Raw genomic sequence first — 18009 nt, forward strand, 5'->3', positions numbered from 1 at the left:
AACACAGTTTCATCAATATATTAAACGTTAACAAACTATTGAGCATTGCTTTGTGTAAGATTTCTTCACAGTGATATTTTAGAAAGGTTAGGAACTGGTCAGCATAAAATATTTCCCACCTTTTCTATTTTAATTTGTATGCAAAAATCATCACAATATATCTGCAACTATAAAATTACAAACTTTCTAGAAGTTGCTGCTTTTCTAAGTGTGGTAGAAAACTGGATCTGCAGGGTGTCTACAATAAGGTAAGGCTAAAACAGAACAGAAGAAGTTCACTCAAAAATGCTTTCTGATAGGTCACTCTAAATGAATCTAACAGACAACCAATGGACAAACTCAATGTTTTTTAGTTTTCTTCATGGAGGAGAAATTGGTAACGAGAACATTGTAAAAGTTAGTCTCAATATTTCACTTTACATCATAATTTTGGCACTTCATGGAACATTTATTTCTCAAAGACCAGAACTGGTATAAAATTTTTTTCACATACATTGTAGACATCATCGTTGATTACTGGCAAACATCAAAACGCAGAAAAACATTCCCATGTATTTTCACATGCATGTGTAAGGGTCAAACAATGGGAGTTTATGAGTTCTCAAAGATAGTATTCAGAAGTCTTTGTTTCAGACACTCTCTTCCATAGACCTCGTTTCAGACTTAAGTCTCACAAACTCTTTAGCAACATCATCGCTGGTTCTCTGAGAGAGTATTCTAAGGATGGTTAAACCAGTTTCATCCATGGAGAGATTTTTCAGAAGAGGGTACCATGCCCCGTAGCTCCCTTTCTCTGCTATGTTCTGTAACTGAATGACTGTCATCCCAATTATTCGATCTTCTCGGGCAAAGCAGTAGTCCTTAACTGAGAGGTGAAGTTCATAGGCTCCTGGGCGGTTTTCATTACCAAGGATGCTGTATGAATTAAAGACATAGAATGAGTCAAACTTGTACTCAAGGTACTGAAATGCTGTTAAACTTTACTTACAGCCTGCTATATGGCCAGAGTATTATATCAACTCTGTTTATTTACATATTAGATCAGTGTTATATAGATATTGCTTGGAAATCAAATATATACTTTCCCCCAGATATAAGAATGATGCTTTACTGCAGATGTGTCCGACTTCTTGACACCATCTTCTACAAACGTGCTCAGCTATATTGATAGATGTCCTGGGGTATCTGTCTCTGCTTACTTCATTGAAGGTGAGTGTATCAAATAAGGTTGGCAAATAAAATATTATGTTGTATTTAGTTATTAGATACAGAGGCTCTTGACTGATAACCGTAATAGAACCTGGGTAAGGGACACTGTTTGAATATTTACCTCTGACTTCCAGAGAAGCTTTTCTATCCAGGAGACTTTTCTTAGGAGAACAAGACATTCCTAATATGTGTATAATTGGTGCACATCTGTTTCATCAGGGGGCTGGCAATGCATTGTTAATTCTTCCCTCTGACAACAGTTAGCCTGTGCTAGTACAGCCAAGGACAGCTTGCTGTGTGTAATGGCATGTTAGGGAGGTAAGGGGTTAGATGCAGGAAATATTTTTCCTTTAGTCAATCAGATATTCCCATCTTTCTAAAGAACATCCATCTTGTTGTCACCAGGGACAAGTTTAAAATTCTTGTTTCAAGTGCTATTCTTACTTCTGAAGCATCTTCTGTAGCCAGATGTTTGTCTATAGGTAACACTGGTAACTAAACTGAGCATTTGTTTAGAGGCGATCTGACATAATACAAACAGGCAAGAATATGGTATTCTGATGGTAAAAATCAAGAACAAAGCAAGACAGCAGTGGCCTTATATGTTAAACATGCTGTCCTTCCCAAGAACATTGGTTATGGTGCCTTCTAATGTTATAGCTGAAACTTTGCCCAAGTTATTTCCAGAAAGAGGATGTTAAAGCCATTAAAATTAGATCAAGGTTCTTGTATGACTTGAAGGGGAAGGCTATAGTCCTGTGAACTGGTTTGTTAGCACCACTGTGGTTATTGGGGTTCTTGATACACATGGCAGGAGACAGGAGCTCACAACAGGCTGTCTGGGAACTTACTAGAAGACCAAGTTGGTCTTGAACTCACAGAGCCACCTGCCTCTTCATGTTGGAATTACATGTCCCATGTAAGTGAGCTAGTAAAAGCATAGCACTGTAAAGGGTATGTTTGGTTGTGTGGGACTCTCTTGGGCTCTGTCCTATTTTCTTGATGCAGCACTAGGTCAACTCATTTAGACTTATAGGACTAAGATTATTAGGGCAAAAGTTGTTAAGTTAACCAATTATGTATTTGATATATGCCAAGGGATCTCCAAATGCATATATTTAAAACATAATTTTTGTTGTCATTGTCACCTGACCTAGGTAGTGGTGCCTCAGACCTGGATCATGCTTCTACCCATCACATCACAATGGGATGCTGACCCATGGCACGGCAATGCTAGAGCTTGCCATGTTCTACCTTCCCATGGGTGGTGGATTTAGAACAAAAAGTCCTCCCATAAGGACATCCGAAAAGGTTAGGATGGGATCTGAGTCTTTCCTACATTGGTTTCCTCTTATGTCTGCCTTGAGTGGGCAGTTTCACTCCATGGAAGATCACTGCTTCTCAGAAGGGGACTGATAATGTTTTACTGTCCCAACTTGGGTGATGTCCCTCCATGCCTAATTTTCAGATACCCCCCTTCCTCAAGTCCTCTTGTATAGATACGTTTGTGGAGCCAGTCTCAATTGTCATGCAGGCTTGTATGCTACAATCTTGTCCAGATATAACTTCCTCCATCACATTCAGAATGTTCATTTTTGTCTTTCCATCCAGCTAGTAACTGTTTTATCTCCTGCTTGGACTATTGCAATAGAAAGGTACAGGGTATCCTCAGGCTACCATCATGTACTTGGTCTTGTTTGCCTGTAACTTTTGCCCTATACAACCAACACTACCATTATTAAAGACACATATTTGCTATTTACCCTTTCATTTGAAAAAACTTCTAGGCCCACTTCAAGAACTGAAAATTACACTTTCATGTGAGGGCTTCACCAAGTCATTTATTCTTTCTTTAAACATGGTATCTTTTCACTTTACCATGACAATCATCTCTAGGGAGACATTTCCATGGTAGCAGAAGCGAGCGACTATCTGAATCCAGTGTCCTCCATAAGACTTGCCTGATATGCACAGCCGCTGTGACGAGGAATCAAAGCCTACCTTGAACTGTTTGTGAGGAACAGGAGGACACACATGGATTTTAGCTGCAAAACAACTAGCATCCAGTTAAATGAGCTAGAGGTATTTTGTTTGACTTACAACTGGAAGGTTTCATTGTACTTAGGTGACCACGTGTTGCTTTTTGTCTTTGTCCCTTGTTTTCTCTTCTTGTCCCCCAGGCTGGGCCCGAGCATGCACACTTCCACAAAGGGGCGGAACATGGCGGTGGTCTGCCAGTTTAGGTCATTGATCGCAATCACTGAAAGGCAGAAGCAACACCTTAGCAAACGAGTGTGCGGAAAGGGATCCTCCTCGGGGTGTTTGCAGTGCCCTGAATGTACTGATACAGAATCGTCCTACAAGCTGAAACACTGGATGCAGGGGAAAGCTGTCATTCACGTGAATGGTACTTATCCAGAAAGGTGAAAACCCTGATGATTTTTCATATTAAACATTAGGGAAGCACAACTGTGAAATATTTAGAAACTAGATTAAACTTAATTCTATGTTAGTGCACATAAATTCAATATCTGTGCAAAAAGCCAGATCATAAAATATTATAAATACTTTTATAGTCCTATTTACAAAACTTCATTATGGTCATCTAGTTCATTAATTCTCTCCTAGCTGCAAATTCCATCATATACTAAATGCTATGGCCATTTTCTATTTCAGGACTCATAAAGACTAAAACTTTTGGGTTTAATATTCCCACATTTTTGAAGAACACTGGCACCTGATCTTGTATAAGGAAGAACAATAACCCCTTGGAATATTTTTTCCTACATATTTTTCATACAATTTTTTTCTAATCCACAGCAGTTTCAGAACATGGTGCAATCAAAACATTGGGAGACCAAATTGGATATTAAAATGACCAAGTCTGCAATAAAAACAGAATGTAGGCATGCTCAGCAAAGTGGTAGATATTTAATGAAAACCTTTTAGTTGGAAAGCAGGGCTCATTTGTTTTTATAGCATTGAGCCATTTATTAACAAGGAAAACTAGTTAGAAGTCACATAAAATAAGTAGATTATGAGAATAGTTAAGAAAATATAGGTCAGTTTGAGAAGTTATATTTAACAATAAAACAAGTCTACTTTTGAAACTTAGTTACCAGTGCATCAAGTCGTTACATGTTTTAGCTTAAGAATTTTTCTGAAGACAGTTTGTGTCCTATAGTAGTTTACATTTGAAGAAAGTATATGAGAGAAGTGATAGCTTTCATGTGATTTCTGTGTTAATGGCTGTGCATTCTGAACCCCAGAGGTACCTTTTACAGTGACTTTATGCTCTCCAGTCCCTGGGTTGGTGGTGACATCCACATGGACAGAGATCTGGCCTACTGCATCTTTGGAGGAACGACCTGCAAACAGAAGAAATGTCCTGGCTTGAATGTTCAGACTACATGCCTGAGGATGAAATGGTTATTCTATGAATATCCTGTGATGGACAATGATCAGTGCTCACAGAGTTTATAGTGCAAGCTTGGGACTTGGATAGCACTGTTCTTAGCCCAGTTAGTGCAAACTAAATGCATTCAGTTCCTCCATGTGGGGCTAGAAAGCTGTGGGAGCTGGTCTGGTCTGGAGCAAGAGTGAGGTCAAATCTCCTCCTGAGACCAGCAGGCGTAGGACTGCTTCCTCTCTGCTGCAGGCCTGTATGTCCTCCACTACCCTTGAGATGATCACACAGCCTGCTGGCCAGATTACTTCCCCTCTCCCTAGAAGGACAGATCCAGCAAGCACCTGAAATTCCTCTTCATGCAAATGAAACATTCCCAGTACCTTAGCCCTAGCGAATAACCGAATAACCAGCCCTAAAAACCCTTACTCATGCCAGAGGTTTTTATAGTCCTTGTTAACCCCCCAATAAAGAGTTTTTTCACTGAAACTTGTGTCTGGAGAAGGCTGTTTCTCTGGGACACATGCCAACTGAGATCCTAGCTGACCCACTGGCCCGCCCGGCTATGCTTTGTTTCTTCCAGTTCAGCCCAGGGTGCGGCCGTGCCTAGATATCTAGAGAAAAGCAGACTGGACCAACACCACTTCTCTGAACTAATATCGCTCTACTGAGTGCATTGTTACTCTGTACTCTCTTGTTAGGAAATTCTACACTGCGACACAGCAGAGCCCTGGGAAATAATAAAAAATGACTCTGCATGGGGGGCTTCAGCCCCATGAAGCTCAGAGTAGGACATGTGTTATTGCTACATGTAAGTTTAGAATGTACATATTTACATCACCTACAAGGTAGGCAAGTCCACGGTCACAGCAAGTCAAGGGCTGAATATACCTAGAAGAATGCTTCTTGTTTAGGGTCAGATAATTCAAGCCATCGCTGCCTTAAGTCCTCGTGACCCACAAAATCTATTGTATTGTTCAACCACAGTTTTCTTATTTGTAAGCTGAAGAGAACGTCAATCACTTCCTATACCCACACTTCTTAATATATGTTTCCACTTTAAGAAGACTGTAACATTGTTTTCCTTCTACACTGTACAGGAAGCTGCTACCACCTGTTGTGGGGCCTGGAATCTCACAATGCCAACTACAAATTAACTATCTGAGGAATCTTTCTTGATAATGAAACACTGAGATGTTTTAAGTGAAGTTATCCCTATTGCTATGCACCATGATTCTACTTAAGAGACCCTATAGCTCGACCAGAAAATGCTTAGATTTAACAACCATTTTTAGTAAAATGTCAAGATGCAAAACCAACATACAAAATGCAGTATCTTTCGTACATACCAATAACAAGCTCCCCGAGAAAGTAGGAAAGGTATCGCATCACCCTCCCTCCTCCAATAAAGCTCCAGGAATAAACTCCACCATACAAGAAAGATGTACAAAGTGACGACATTAGGGCCCTGACAAGAAGTTAAAGGAGACACCAATGATGTAGCGGCCCCGAGTTCCGGGATGAGTAGAAATAATACTGTGAAGAATGGCCATGTTACCAAAAGTCACCAACAGATCTAGTGAGATTGCCATTAGAATTCCAATGATAGCAGATATGGTGGCACATGCTTTTAAACCCAGTCCTTGAAAGGCAGAGGCAGGTGGACCTCATTGAGTTTGAGGATCATTCCATTACAGCTAGGACTAAGCAGCCAGACCCTGTGCTGAAAATAAAACCCACTGGCATTCGTTCCATGACTAGAAAATATATCTAAAACATGGAAACCTGAAAGACCACAGAGAGCCAACACAATCCTAAGTAGAAAGCACATTTCTGGAGGTTCTATAACTGAGTTCAAACTACGCTGTGTGTTAGAATCAAATGAAATGCAGTAATAGAAAAAAAAAAAAAAAAAAAAAAACAGGTAAACTAATGGGATAAGGAAGTCCAGAAATAAATCCATGCAGTTATGTGCACACAATCTTTGATAAAGGGTATCAAGGACACATACTGAGGTTTAGTTCAGGAAAGCTGAATTTAAAAGCTGAATTGCTGAACCTTCCAGAGGAAAATGTAAAAAATGACAATGAGGTTGTAGGTACAGGCAAGAATGTTCTGGTCAGGACTCCTGTTGTTCAAATACAATTCTAGGAATCAATATACAAGACCATGTGAAATTAAAAAGTTGCTGTACAAGGGAAGCCATCTTGGCTAGCTATACTTCAGAGAGACATCAAAACATAAACCTACAAAACTGCCGTTATGGGGTAATGGAATGAATAGTTTTCAAGAACACCATCAAAGGCCAATACATTTTTTAAAAAATGTTCAGCATCCCGTTCAGAAAATGCAAATGAAAGCTACTTTATGATTCCATATCACCCCATTCACAATGACCAGGAAGGACAGTAAAGTGCATTCATTCAGGAAGTTCCTCAAACATTACAAAACAGGCCTACCATGTGACCCAGCTACACCCCTCCTGGGTGTGTACCTGAAGGGGTTCATACTCAGCCACAGAGAGATTTGACTGTCTGTGTGTATTGTCACCCTTTTTGCAATAGTCAGGACATGGGACATAGATGCTCATTAACAGAAGAATAGATAGGGAAAATGTGGCACAAATACACAGTGGAAGTTTTACTCACCAGTTGAGAAAAATGAAAAATGGTGGAAGTAGAAGGTTTTGCACCGAGTGAGGTGGGTGACCCTGTCTCAAAGATGAACCATCGTGTGGTCTCATACATGGATTATTTTCCCATTAAATGTTGGTATTTACGTTGACAGTAAAGATGTGAGAGTGAATGTCAGCTCTGAAACTAGGTGGGAGATGAATCACAAGATGAGAATGAAGTGTAGAGGTAGGGGGAGAGCTCCTGGGCAATGAGGTGGGGAGGAGGAGGGCAGAAGAAGGGGAGGGGAGGGTAAGAGAGGAGGGGAAAGGTGAAGGGGGAAGCAAAACAAACCCACATTTTGTTTGACAAAGGATATAATGAAACCTGAATTTTTTTGTAAGCTAATAACCCCAAGATGTTGAATATTTATAGTAAATGCTGACTCTTACTGCAGGGATTTAAAAGCCCTATAATCTATAATTTAAATTTTATAATTTTAAAAGCTCTATATAATCTGTCATGAAGCATCTTCCAACTAGTTTGTTGCACATACTAGTTTGTTCACAGTATAATTTTCTTGAGTGGGGTTGTGTGGCATGCCACTTTGTAACCTTTTAATGATGTATGCAATTGGCATGGCACTTTGTAACCTTTTCATGATGTATGCAATTGGCATGCCACTTTGTAACCTTTTCATCGTGTATGCAAGGAAAAGATGAATGTCTAGCTCATCAAATGAAGCCTAAAGGTTCTGAGGATCTCCAGGTTTCTAGCTAGTGAAGAATCAGGGTTAGGATATGACTAGGGGCTATCATTCAACACTAGAACCTCTCTTTTAGCCTAGTTTTGGCATTGAGAGGGAGAGCTTGGAATCATTACGTAAGTATATTTTCAAGGGAGGAGGAGAAAGCCCCTCTTAACCTGCAGTAACAACAACTTAGACAATAAGGACTCAGACTGTGACGTCAGTCATGGAGCAATAGGGTACACAACTAGGCTTGTGTGGTTTAAGAATAAGTCTTGATTTTATACCATCCCTAAACTGGTAAAAACCTTATGCTAGAGTTTTCCTGTGCAGAATGGATATACCTCTCACTCTGTGCCTGAGTTTTCCTATGCAGGTTTGACCCCCCTCCCCATACATGCATAACTACAGATATCTTTCTTTTAAAGACTAGAGTCTTTTGATAATGATTACATTGAAAAATACATTTATGTTTGTGGTTATTTTGCCTCTGTGTATGTACATGAACCACATGGGTACAGTACCCACAGAATCCAGAAGAGAGCATCGGATTCTCTGGAACTGGAATTACAGATGTTTGAAAACTGTCCTGTATGTGCTGGGAACTGAACCTGGCCCTTTAGAAGAGTAGTAAATACCCTTAAAGCTACTGAGCTACCTCTCCAGCCCTGCATCTTACATTTTGTATATGCATATACAGTACATACTAAAAGTATATTCTTTAGTATTTTATCTTACTCCATTTAAAAGCAGATAATTTTCTACTATCAATTGCACTAGGAGAACCAGTAAATTTTAGTGATGGGATATTTTTTATTGGAATATTTTTACTTAATCATTTGAGGCTTGCTAATTTATAAGCATAACTATGACATAGTGACCTAATGTAATGGAAAAGACATTTAATTTTCTTATTGATCACTTTGGCAAGATGTATTGGCTTTACTTCTACAGCTGTAATACATGACAGTGGTAAAAGCGGACATATTAATTATTATCCTCTGGGCTCTCAATTCATCATCTTCCCTTTCCTCTTTACTCCAAGAGCCTTATAATCATTAGTTATATGCCCTGCACCCCAGTGTCTAAATGGGCTTGGCTATTGGGGAGGCCTGGCAAGAAGACAAACACAGGTTATGCCAGGTGTCTTTTATTTTAGGTTCTGTCCTGTGGGGTCCCCTTTGGTGGTTGGATACTCTAACTTATTTTCTACAGGCAGCCCCCTTTAGGTGGCAGTTTCTTCTCTAGCTCTCAACTTCCTGTGTAGTTTTTGTCAAAGGGAGGCTAGTATACTGTCCTTTCTGGTTGCATTACATCCTGCCTATGTGCTTGTATGTATTAAATTCTCCCCGGTTCATCTTACCTTGGTTGTTCCTGCAGGTTACAGAGTTAATAGTGTCAGTATGTTAACTATTACAGACGGGCTCCTACTAGAATTTGTACATGCATGCGATGCAGTGTGGGAAAGAACACAGAGACAACAAACTTGTGCACACATATGATAATGATCATGCCTGCCATTCAAGAGGGAGGAAGGAGGACCGAAGGGGTCCCTGAAGGTTCATGTGGAAATGTCTTGTGAACAAAGGGAACTGAAGTGACAGTTGGGCAGCCAGTAGGTGTAATTCCAGCTGTAAGGGATCTCACATTCTGTACTGGCTTCTACGGGTACCCACACATAGTGTGCGTGAACATACATACACACACACACACACACACACACACACACACACAAAGATAAAAATGGCTCTGAAAACCTTAGTTATTCTACCTTTAAATATTTAAGATTGATAAACACACCATTTTATAATCATGTTATTGAACCCCAGGAAATCAGGTGGCACAGTAGATTTAGACAAAGCTGAGACTAGCACACTGATACATTTCCTGTGTTGGGGCAGAATCAGTGGTAGGTCTTCTGACTTTTAGTACAGGGGTTTTACTATAGACAAATAGCTTGATTCTCCAAAAGACCTAAAAAATAAACAAAAGGACTGACTTTGGATACTGAAATAACCCCCATCCCTACCCAAAACAACAGTAAAATAAGATTTGGGAGGCAGGGACTAGGGAAAATTGATAGTTACTATTATTTGTTCATATTTGGACGTTAGGAAAATAATAGAAACCTTGCCATTCAACCTTGCTTAGCGACTGAGAACTGTTAGCACACAGCCAACTAGTCACAGTCTGCTTCAAGGCACCATGATGGCTAGCAAACAGGAGTGTGGGGGCAAGAGGCTTAAAGATTGCTCCAGATGGCCCCATGCTTTCCTTCCCATCAGGCTTGATGAGGAAAGAAGACGCCCACTGGGGGCACGCGCGGACCCTGCACCGGCCGCGGAGCCGCTATGGGCCCGCCAGGCCCCTGGCGTGGCGCGGCGCAAGGACCTGCTCAGAGCCAGGATTGAAATTCCAAGATGGATGATCAGGATCCTGGGGGCATTAGCCCCCTTCAGCAAATGGTGGCCTCAGGAGCTGGGGCTGTGGTCACCTCCCTCTTCATGACACCCCTGGATGTGGTGAAGGTCCGCCTTCAGTCTCAGAGACCCTCGGTAGCCAGTGAATTGACAACTCCTTCTAGATTCTGGAGTCGCTCCTACACCAAATGGAAGTGCCTCCTATACTGCAATGGTGTCCTGGAACCTCTGTACCTGTGCCCCAATGGTACTCGCTGCGCCACCTGGTTTCAGGATCCTACACGGTTCACTGGCACCTTGGATGCCTTTGTGAAGATTGTGAGGCACGAGGGCACCAGAACGCTGTGGAGCGGCCTCCCAGCCACCCTGGTGATGACTGTGCCAGCTACTGCCATCTACTTCACTGCTTATGACCAACTCAAGGCCTTCCTCTGTGGTCAGTCCTTGACCTCTGACCTCTACGCACCCATGGTGGCTGGTGCCCTCGCCCGAATGGGCACTGTGACAGTGGTCAGCCCCTTGGAGCTTGTGCGGACCAAGCTTCAGGCTCAGCATGTTTCATACCGAGAACTGGCTACCTGTGTTCAAGCTGCGGTGGCTCAGGGTGGCTGGCGCTCGCTCTGGCTGGGCTGGGGTCCCACAGCTCTTCGAGATGTCCCCTTCTCAGCTCTGTACTGGTTCAACTATGAGCTGGTGAAGAGCTGGCTGAATGGGCTAAGACCAAAAGACCAGACATCTGTAGGCGTCAGCTTTGTGGCCGGTGGCGTCTCAGGAACGGTGGCTGCCACCCTTACCTTACCCTTCGATGTGGTGAAAACACAGCGACAAATGTCACTGGGAGCAGTGGAGGCTATGAGAGTGAAGCCGCCAAGAGTTGATTCCACCTGGCTCCTGCTTCGGAGAATCCAGGCTGAATCTGGCACCAGGGGACTCTTTGCAGGTTTCCTCCCCAGAATCATCAAGGCTGCTCCCTCCTGCGCCATCATGATCAGCACATATGAGTTTGGCAAAAGCTTCTTCCAGAGGCTCAACCAGGAGCAGCCTCTGGGCCACTGAGTGTTGAGGAGCAACTGGCTCTTGCACGGTGGGAACAGGAAACTGAGCCAAGTGCCTTCCCTCCCAGTCCGGTCACCCCGGCTGTCCTCGTATTTGGATTTCTGCTGTCTCCCTTCCCAGGATTGCCACTCTCCCACCTCCGAGTTCAAGACCAAATCAGACGATTACCCTTCTTTGCATCCCCTTTATGTTAAAGCTTGGCCCTGAGGAACCGAGAGCTCGGGCCACGCAGTATTCCCAGCCATTTGTTCCTTGTCTAAAGATGATGATCTTCTGTGCAAAAAAAAAAGACGCCCACTGAATGAGCCCCGTAGGTTTCCTCTCTTTTTGGGTGGTTATTGCAGTCAATACAGTAGCAAGGGGAACTGACTGTTCCAGGTGAGTGCACTGGGGCTCAGAGCATTGCAACTCTACCCTCAAAACACTGGTTCATCAGTAACCAAAGACAGCTGAGAAGTGGATAGCCGGGTTAGTTATATATTGAGCAGTCATGTCTGAGGATGAGCAAACATGAAATGTAATAAGGGCCTTTGCAAAGCAGACTACAAGATAGAACTCAGGGGAAAGGTTTCCCTTTGGAAATGGTGTTCCCAAAGCTGCAATAAAATATGGAACCAGAATCAAGGCATAATAAAAGCAATTCTCTCCAGGAGGAAGTCCTGAATTCTAAGAATAAAAAAAATTAATTTTGTTTTAGAAAAATTAATGAAGCACAAACTACACTAGTAGTTTCAACTGGCTAGTTGAAATGTTTAAGTTTTACAGATACAGGGAAAATTGTCCTACAGATTTTTATGTCTCTAAGAAATAAGATAGAGTCCAATTGGCTGTCATTTTTTTTTTCTCCCAAGAGAGAAAACTAGAAGGAAATGAAGCAAGGTCTACTGTTATAAAAGAGTCTATGATCCTAGACTTTTAAATTTAGTTAGTTGCTTATCATATAACTATGTACAGATGAAATTTCAAAGTTTCAAACTCTTAGGGATGTTTTAGTATTGCACTAGAAAAATGACTTATAAACATGCCAACCAAAAGAAATCAAGACTGGCAACACCCTGTGGTTTAAAGCATGACAAAGCATGGCAGTGAACATGAAATTTTCTCATCCTTCTCCCTCCTCCTCATAATCATCATTAGCAGCACCAGCATCATTGGTGTAAGTGTGAGACTTTGTGCATGTGAGTACAGGTACTAGCAGAGGCCTAAGTACTTAGATCTTCTGGATAGTTCTGAGCTACTGACATGGGTACTGGTAATTAAACTCTTCTGCTAGAGCAGTATGACTTCTTAACCACCAAGCCTTCTCGCTAGCTCCAATGATGACTATGAAGTATAAGGGCGTATCTTACTGTTACTATCTGTTGAATATTAGTGGTTACATTTTCCCTGCTCAACCTAAACTTTTGAGAGTCATACCCTGCGTGCCTTTTTCTGAAGAACAGGCTTCAGGGCTAAAAGAACAGAGATGGTGGGTGGGTTTGGCAGAGTATGGGAATGATGGGTAAGTGAAGCAAAGCATGATGGGTATGTTGAACAAAAGCATGGGGATGATGGGTAGGTGAAGCAAGGGATGCTGTGTGCATTGAATAGGACCGCAGACGTTAACGAAGGATGAACTCTTCAATACTAACTTTCTTTCAAAGGTTCGCTCTTTTGGATTTAATGTTAAGTATTTTGTAAGTCACTCAGTGGTTCAATAAAATACATTTCAGTGGAAATTTCTCAAAATAAACTGAATGAATACTGGTCTTTGGCCTCTATACACAGAGGGATTCTTTTCTGAGATGCTACTGGGACAGAGTTTCACATATGCAGAAAATCATGCATTCAAGTGTATAAAAAGCAATTATTTGAATAAATGTCCCATCCAGTTGTTGTGGTACAGGTTGGTAGAACTTGCTGCAGGAGGTGGATAAAGGTTCTGATAGTCTAGGATTTACTCTTTTGCAGCTCATAAATGTTCCTGTCAGTCCTTTAAGTTTAAATGTCTAGGGAGTCAGAGGTTTTGGTCATAGTTATTTGCTGAATGGTGGCTAGGAAAAATGAGATACTAGTTACCATAACAGAAGAAAGCAAAGAGAGTTTTTAAGTTATAGAGGTTCTCTATAAAAAAAATGATGGAAAAGTTGACCTGGGGTTTTGATACTATGTAAGGTTTAGATTAAAAAAAAATCACTTAGTTTAAGAAAGACCTTACAAAGGCCTTGTTTATAAGGACAAAGATAGCAGGTCTGTCTTTCCACTACATGCTGTGGGTTTGCATCTAGACCCCAACATGTATTAGCTGGATGATTTGGGGCAAGTTACTAAACCACACTCTGCTTCAGTTTCCTAAGGTGGAAAATAAGAATAACAGGACTTTAGACATTAAACAAATTACTAGTTGTAAAGAATTTGCAAAATTCTTTAGAATTATGTAATATACACAGAAAACATTTTATAAACAGATGTTCTTACCATGGTAGTTTCATCTTCTGCAGCTGTGAACCTATAACAATGGCTGGCATGACAAAACAGCCCCTGGGTAATAGTGGCATAAATGTCATGGGGTAACCAAGTGCTTTCTTATTTGACACATGACCAGCTCCACTGGAGGACATGTATGCTTAGTACTGTAAATGTGGCCAACAGCCCATGAACCTACTGCTCCTTTTTTGCCCCAAATTGCTTTCTAAATTTTTATCTCTATACCCCCTTGTTTATATAGACCTCAAACCTCATAAAAGAAGTCTCTCTGTGCAATTGGATAATGGTTAATATAGAGAACCACAACTGAGTAAAGTAAGCGAAGAGAATAAGTATCTGTGAAAGGCTCAGCTACGCATTGAACATCTATATTACCCTGTCCCCCAAGACAAAGAGACCATCTTGGAAGATGAGAGTGGAAGAGCCAGAGGTTGGGGATGATCTGATGGAATGTGTGTCTTTTGGACGTGATAGGGATACTACCCTCATATACTCTCAGCAGCTGTGGTTGCCTGCTTAGAACAAGCCAGTAAACATCTCAGCATGCAGCGAGGGAAGGGACTCACGACTTTCTGCACTTGGCTGAGGAGCCGTGGACAGTTGATGGCTTCTGAAGGAGGAAGAGTAAGTTTTAAGTATGTGGTCCCTGGCAAGCTGACCATGCTCCTTGGATGGTCCCAACCTTTGGATATATAGGTATCACAAATTGGTCTTGGTAGATTATTACTGAAAATTAAAAAAGGAAAACATAAATTTGGGAGGGGTGCAGAGTGAATCAGGAAGTATGGGGGGATAAGAACTGAATATGATCCAAATACATTGTATACATGTATAAAATTCTCAAAGAATTGATAAAATATTATATCAAACTACTCTGGAGGCTCCTCAGAAAATTAGAAATAGATCTACCTGAAGACCCAGCTATACCACTCTTGGGCATATACCCAAAAGATGCTCCACCATGCCACAAAGGCACATGCTTCCCTATGCTCATAGCACCATTATTTGTGATAGCCAGAAGCTGAAAACAACCCAGATGTCCCATAACAGAAGAATGGATACAGAAAATGTGGTTCATTTATACAGTGGGATATTATTCAGCTATTAAGAACAAGGATGTCATGAATTTTGCAGGCAAATAAGTAGATCTAGAAAATATCATCCTGAGTGAGGTAACTCAGGTTCAAAGGGACATCAATGGTATGTACTTATTAATAAGTGGTTATTAGCCAAACATGTACAGAATATCCAGGATACAATCCACAGAACTCAAGAAGGTTAACAAGCCCAAGGGCCCAAGTGAGGATGCTTCAATCCCACACTTGGGAGGGAGAAGAAAGCAATCATGGGGAGAAGAGGAAAGAAGGGATCTGGATGGAAAGAGGAGGGGAAGGGAAAACATACTGTGGGGAGAAGGAACTTATAGAATCCAGTAGAAAGACATGGCATCAAACTCTGACCCAGAATTGTTCCTGTCTAAAAGAACCGCAGGGACAAAAATGGAGAAGAGACTGAGGGAAAGGAGGTCCGGTGACCAGACCAACTTGGGATTCATCTCAAGGGGAGGCTCCAAGGCCCGACACCATTACTGATGCTGTTGTGTGCTTACAGACAGGGGCCTAGCATGGCTGTCCTCTGAGAGGCACAACAAACAGCTTCCTTGAGACAGATACTTACACTGAAGTCAGGGACCCCTGTGATTAAATTAGGGAAAGGCTGGAAGAAGTTGAGGAGGGGGACCCAGTAGGAAGACTTCATAGGAAGACCAGCAGTCTCAACTAACCAGGACTCCTGAGATCTCTCAGACACAGCCACCATCCGGGGAGCATAGGGAGCTGGCTGAAGACATATATAACAGAGGACTGCCTGGTTGGGCCTCAGTGAGGGGAGAGTAGCCTAACCCTTGAGAGACTTGAGGCTCTAGGGAGTAGAGAGGCCTGGTGGAGATGGGGACATCCTCTTGGAGACAGGGAGAGGAGGAATCAGATGTAGAACTGTGGGAAGGGGACCAGGAAGAGGGCAATGGCTGGACAGTAAAAATAAATAAATAAATAAACAAATAAATAAATAAATAAATAAATAAATAAATAATAAAAGAAATAAAAGTAAAAATAATTAAAAAATTTAAACTGTTACATCTATTGGCCTAGGAATTTCTTTCCCATGAATCTGTTTCACAAACACATGTAAGTAACAGTTCAATAAGGTTAAAAGTTAGAATGACATGTGCATAGAGAATCAGTGAGTACAACACAGTTCTCACTGACGACTGAATCCACGGGAAGACTGAAGAGAATCTATGCGTGAGTTATAAGCAATACAGAAACAAAAAAGGTCAAAAAGTACAGCGCAAATAGCCAAGCAGATGAGGAACACAAGGTGATAGAAAATCCTGTGCTCCCCCCATCTGTGAGGATACAGGCTTTCCTTACGTGGCTCTGTCACTTTGATCTGGATGCCACCCATCCTGCCAAGCATACCTCGAGTGTCCAAATCACTGACTGCAGCACAGGAGCAAGTAATTGAGCAGTGTTGCAGGAAAATTGGTAGCACGCAGCGATGGGTGGATGGAGCAGTGTCCACTGTGATCTGATAATGGGTACCCAGTGAAGGCAGAAGATAGAACCGACTTCTGCCCTGTCATCAACCCAAAATGCTCATCTGGCTGAGTGCCCAAGTCCTAGCAGTCAAAAGCCACTGAACAGCATCAAAAAGGAACTAGCCTTTCTGTGGATAATGATGTCAATAAATCCAAAGGGGACTACAGCAGGCACCGTGCTCCAGGTGTACGGTAGAGCTCTCTTCATATTCAGGACTTTACTGAAGAAAAACAAAAAGCCTGGGAATGAGATGCTGTTGTAGAAAGAGTGAATCTGGATACTGTGGCCCCTCTTGGGCATAAGCTGCTCTATGGGAAGTGGATATCTGCAGATGAACTCTGCTGTGTGTGCTCTGACCTTTATCAGAAGCTGAGCTAATCCAACAGAGTTTGGCAAGGACAGAGCATTAGATAAAAGAAATGCAAAGGACAGAATGAGGCAGATTTGGCAAAAGAGAAATGAGAAGAGAGAGGAGTCCACTCTGCAGCTGAAGTGGAGAGCTTGAGTGTGCACACCAGGAAACCCCATTTCTTTCTCACCATTCTTTCAGCCATCTCCTTTATTGATTGATCATTCTGCGCTGTATGAAACAAGAGCATGCAATTTGGAATGTATAATGGCAGAGAGAGAGGGGAAACAAATGTGATTTTCTTCATCTTATCGTTATATAAAACCTACCATTTGGTGAGTGTTGTGGAAAATGAGAACACACAAACAAAAATCTTCCCACTCGAGCCCACTGCCTCTCTACTGACAGGGAAATAGGATCAAAACAGAACTAGTTGATAGAAGACACTGACTTTACCATCTCTAGATTTTGATTTTTAATTCTTGTTCAACTGTGTGTGAGCTGTGGGCTCAGGCAAACTGTCAGCATCTAAAGAGTCGTCATCGTAATCTTCTTCTTCCTTTTCCTCTTCCTCCTCCTCTCCTCCTTTTCCTCCTCATTTCCTTCTCCTTTCCCTCCTCCTCTTCCTCTTCCTCACCTCCTCTTTCTTCTCTTCCTCCTCCTCCTCCTCTTTCTCTTCCTCCTTCCTCCTCCTTGCCTCCTCCGCCTTCCTCTTCCTCCTTTTCCTCCTCCACCTCCTCCTCATTTTTATAAAACACTGGTGAGCTGAGGTAATCACTCTCTCACCATGAGATGAAACAGGAGCTCGCCCTGGCTTCTGCCACTGTCTCAGACATATTAAGAGCTATTAACATTAATGCCCCTTTGTCCTTGTGTTCTGATGTGGGTAGGGAGATCTAATTAGTTTCTTTTTAAAGTACCACCTCATACAGGACACAAATATCTATATTTTGATTTTTCTTTTTAATTCAAGGTAACCTTTAGATTTGATAAAACTGAAAATTTAAATCACTTCTCTACTGGGCATGATTGTTTTCTAAAAAATCTTTAATACCATCTGGCTACTGAAGAGAAATGGGTAATTTTTTCAAAGAATGCAAGCAGAATGTATACTTTTTGAGGAGGCCATAAATTTTAAAGTAA

At 41.7% G+C, this 18009-nt stretch overlaps 2 protein-coding genes across 2 annotated transcripts in view; one reads left to right on the plus strand and one right to left on the minus strand.

Annotated features, from left to right (window-relative positions):
• Positions 1-629: 629 nt before the first annotated feature.
• UNC13C (unc-13 homolog C) overlaps positions 630-18009 on the minus strand; it is a gene marked incomplete at both ends in the record, with an annotated part of 411981 nt that continues 394601 nt past the window's right edge. The window contains 3 exons of the mRNA XM_080934341.1: positions 630-915; positions 3310-3469; positions 4485-4577. Coding sequence (XP_080790467.1) covers positions 630-915; positions 3310-3469; positions 4485-4577 — 539 coding nt within the window. The remainder of the gene's footprint in view (positions 916-3309; positions 3470-4484; positions 4578-18009) is intronic.
• On the plus strand, positions 10296-11729 carry LOC308434519 (mitochondrial glutathione transporter SLC25A39-like). Its single transcript, XM_080934805.1, has one exon. It carries the CDS (start codon positions 10396-10398, stop codon positions 11449-11451), a length of 1056 nt encoding a protein of 351 aa, XP_080790931.1. The 5' UTR covers positions 10296-10395; the 3' UTR covers positions 11452-11729.

This window comes from Micromys minutus (genome assembly GCF_963924665.1).
Source record: "Micromys minutus genome assembly, chromosome: 21".
In the NCBI taxonomy this organism is placed as follows: domain Eukaryota; kingdom Metazoa; phylum Chordata; class Mammalia; order Rodentia; family Muridae; genus Micromys; species Micromys minutus.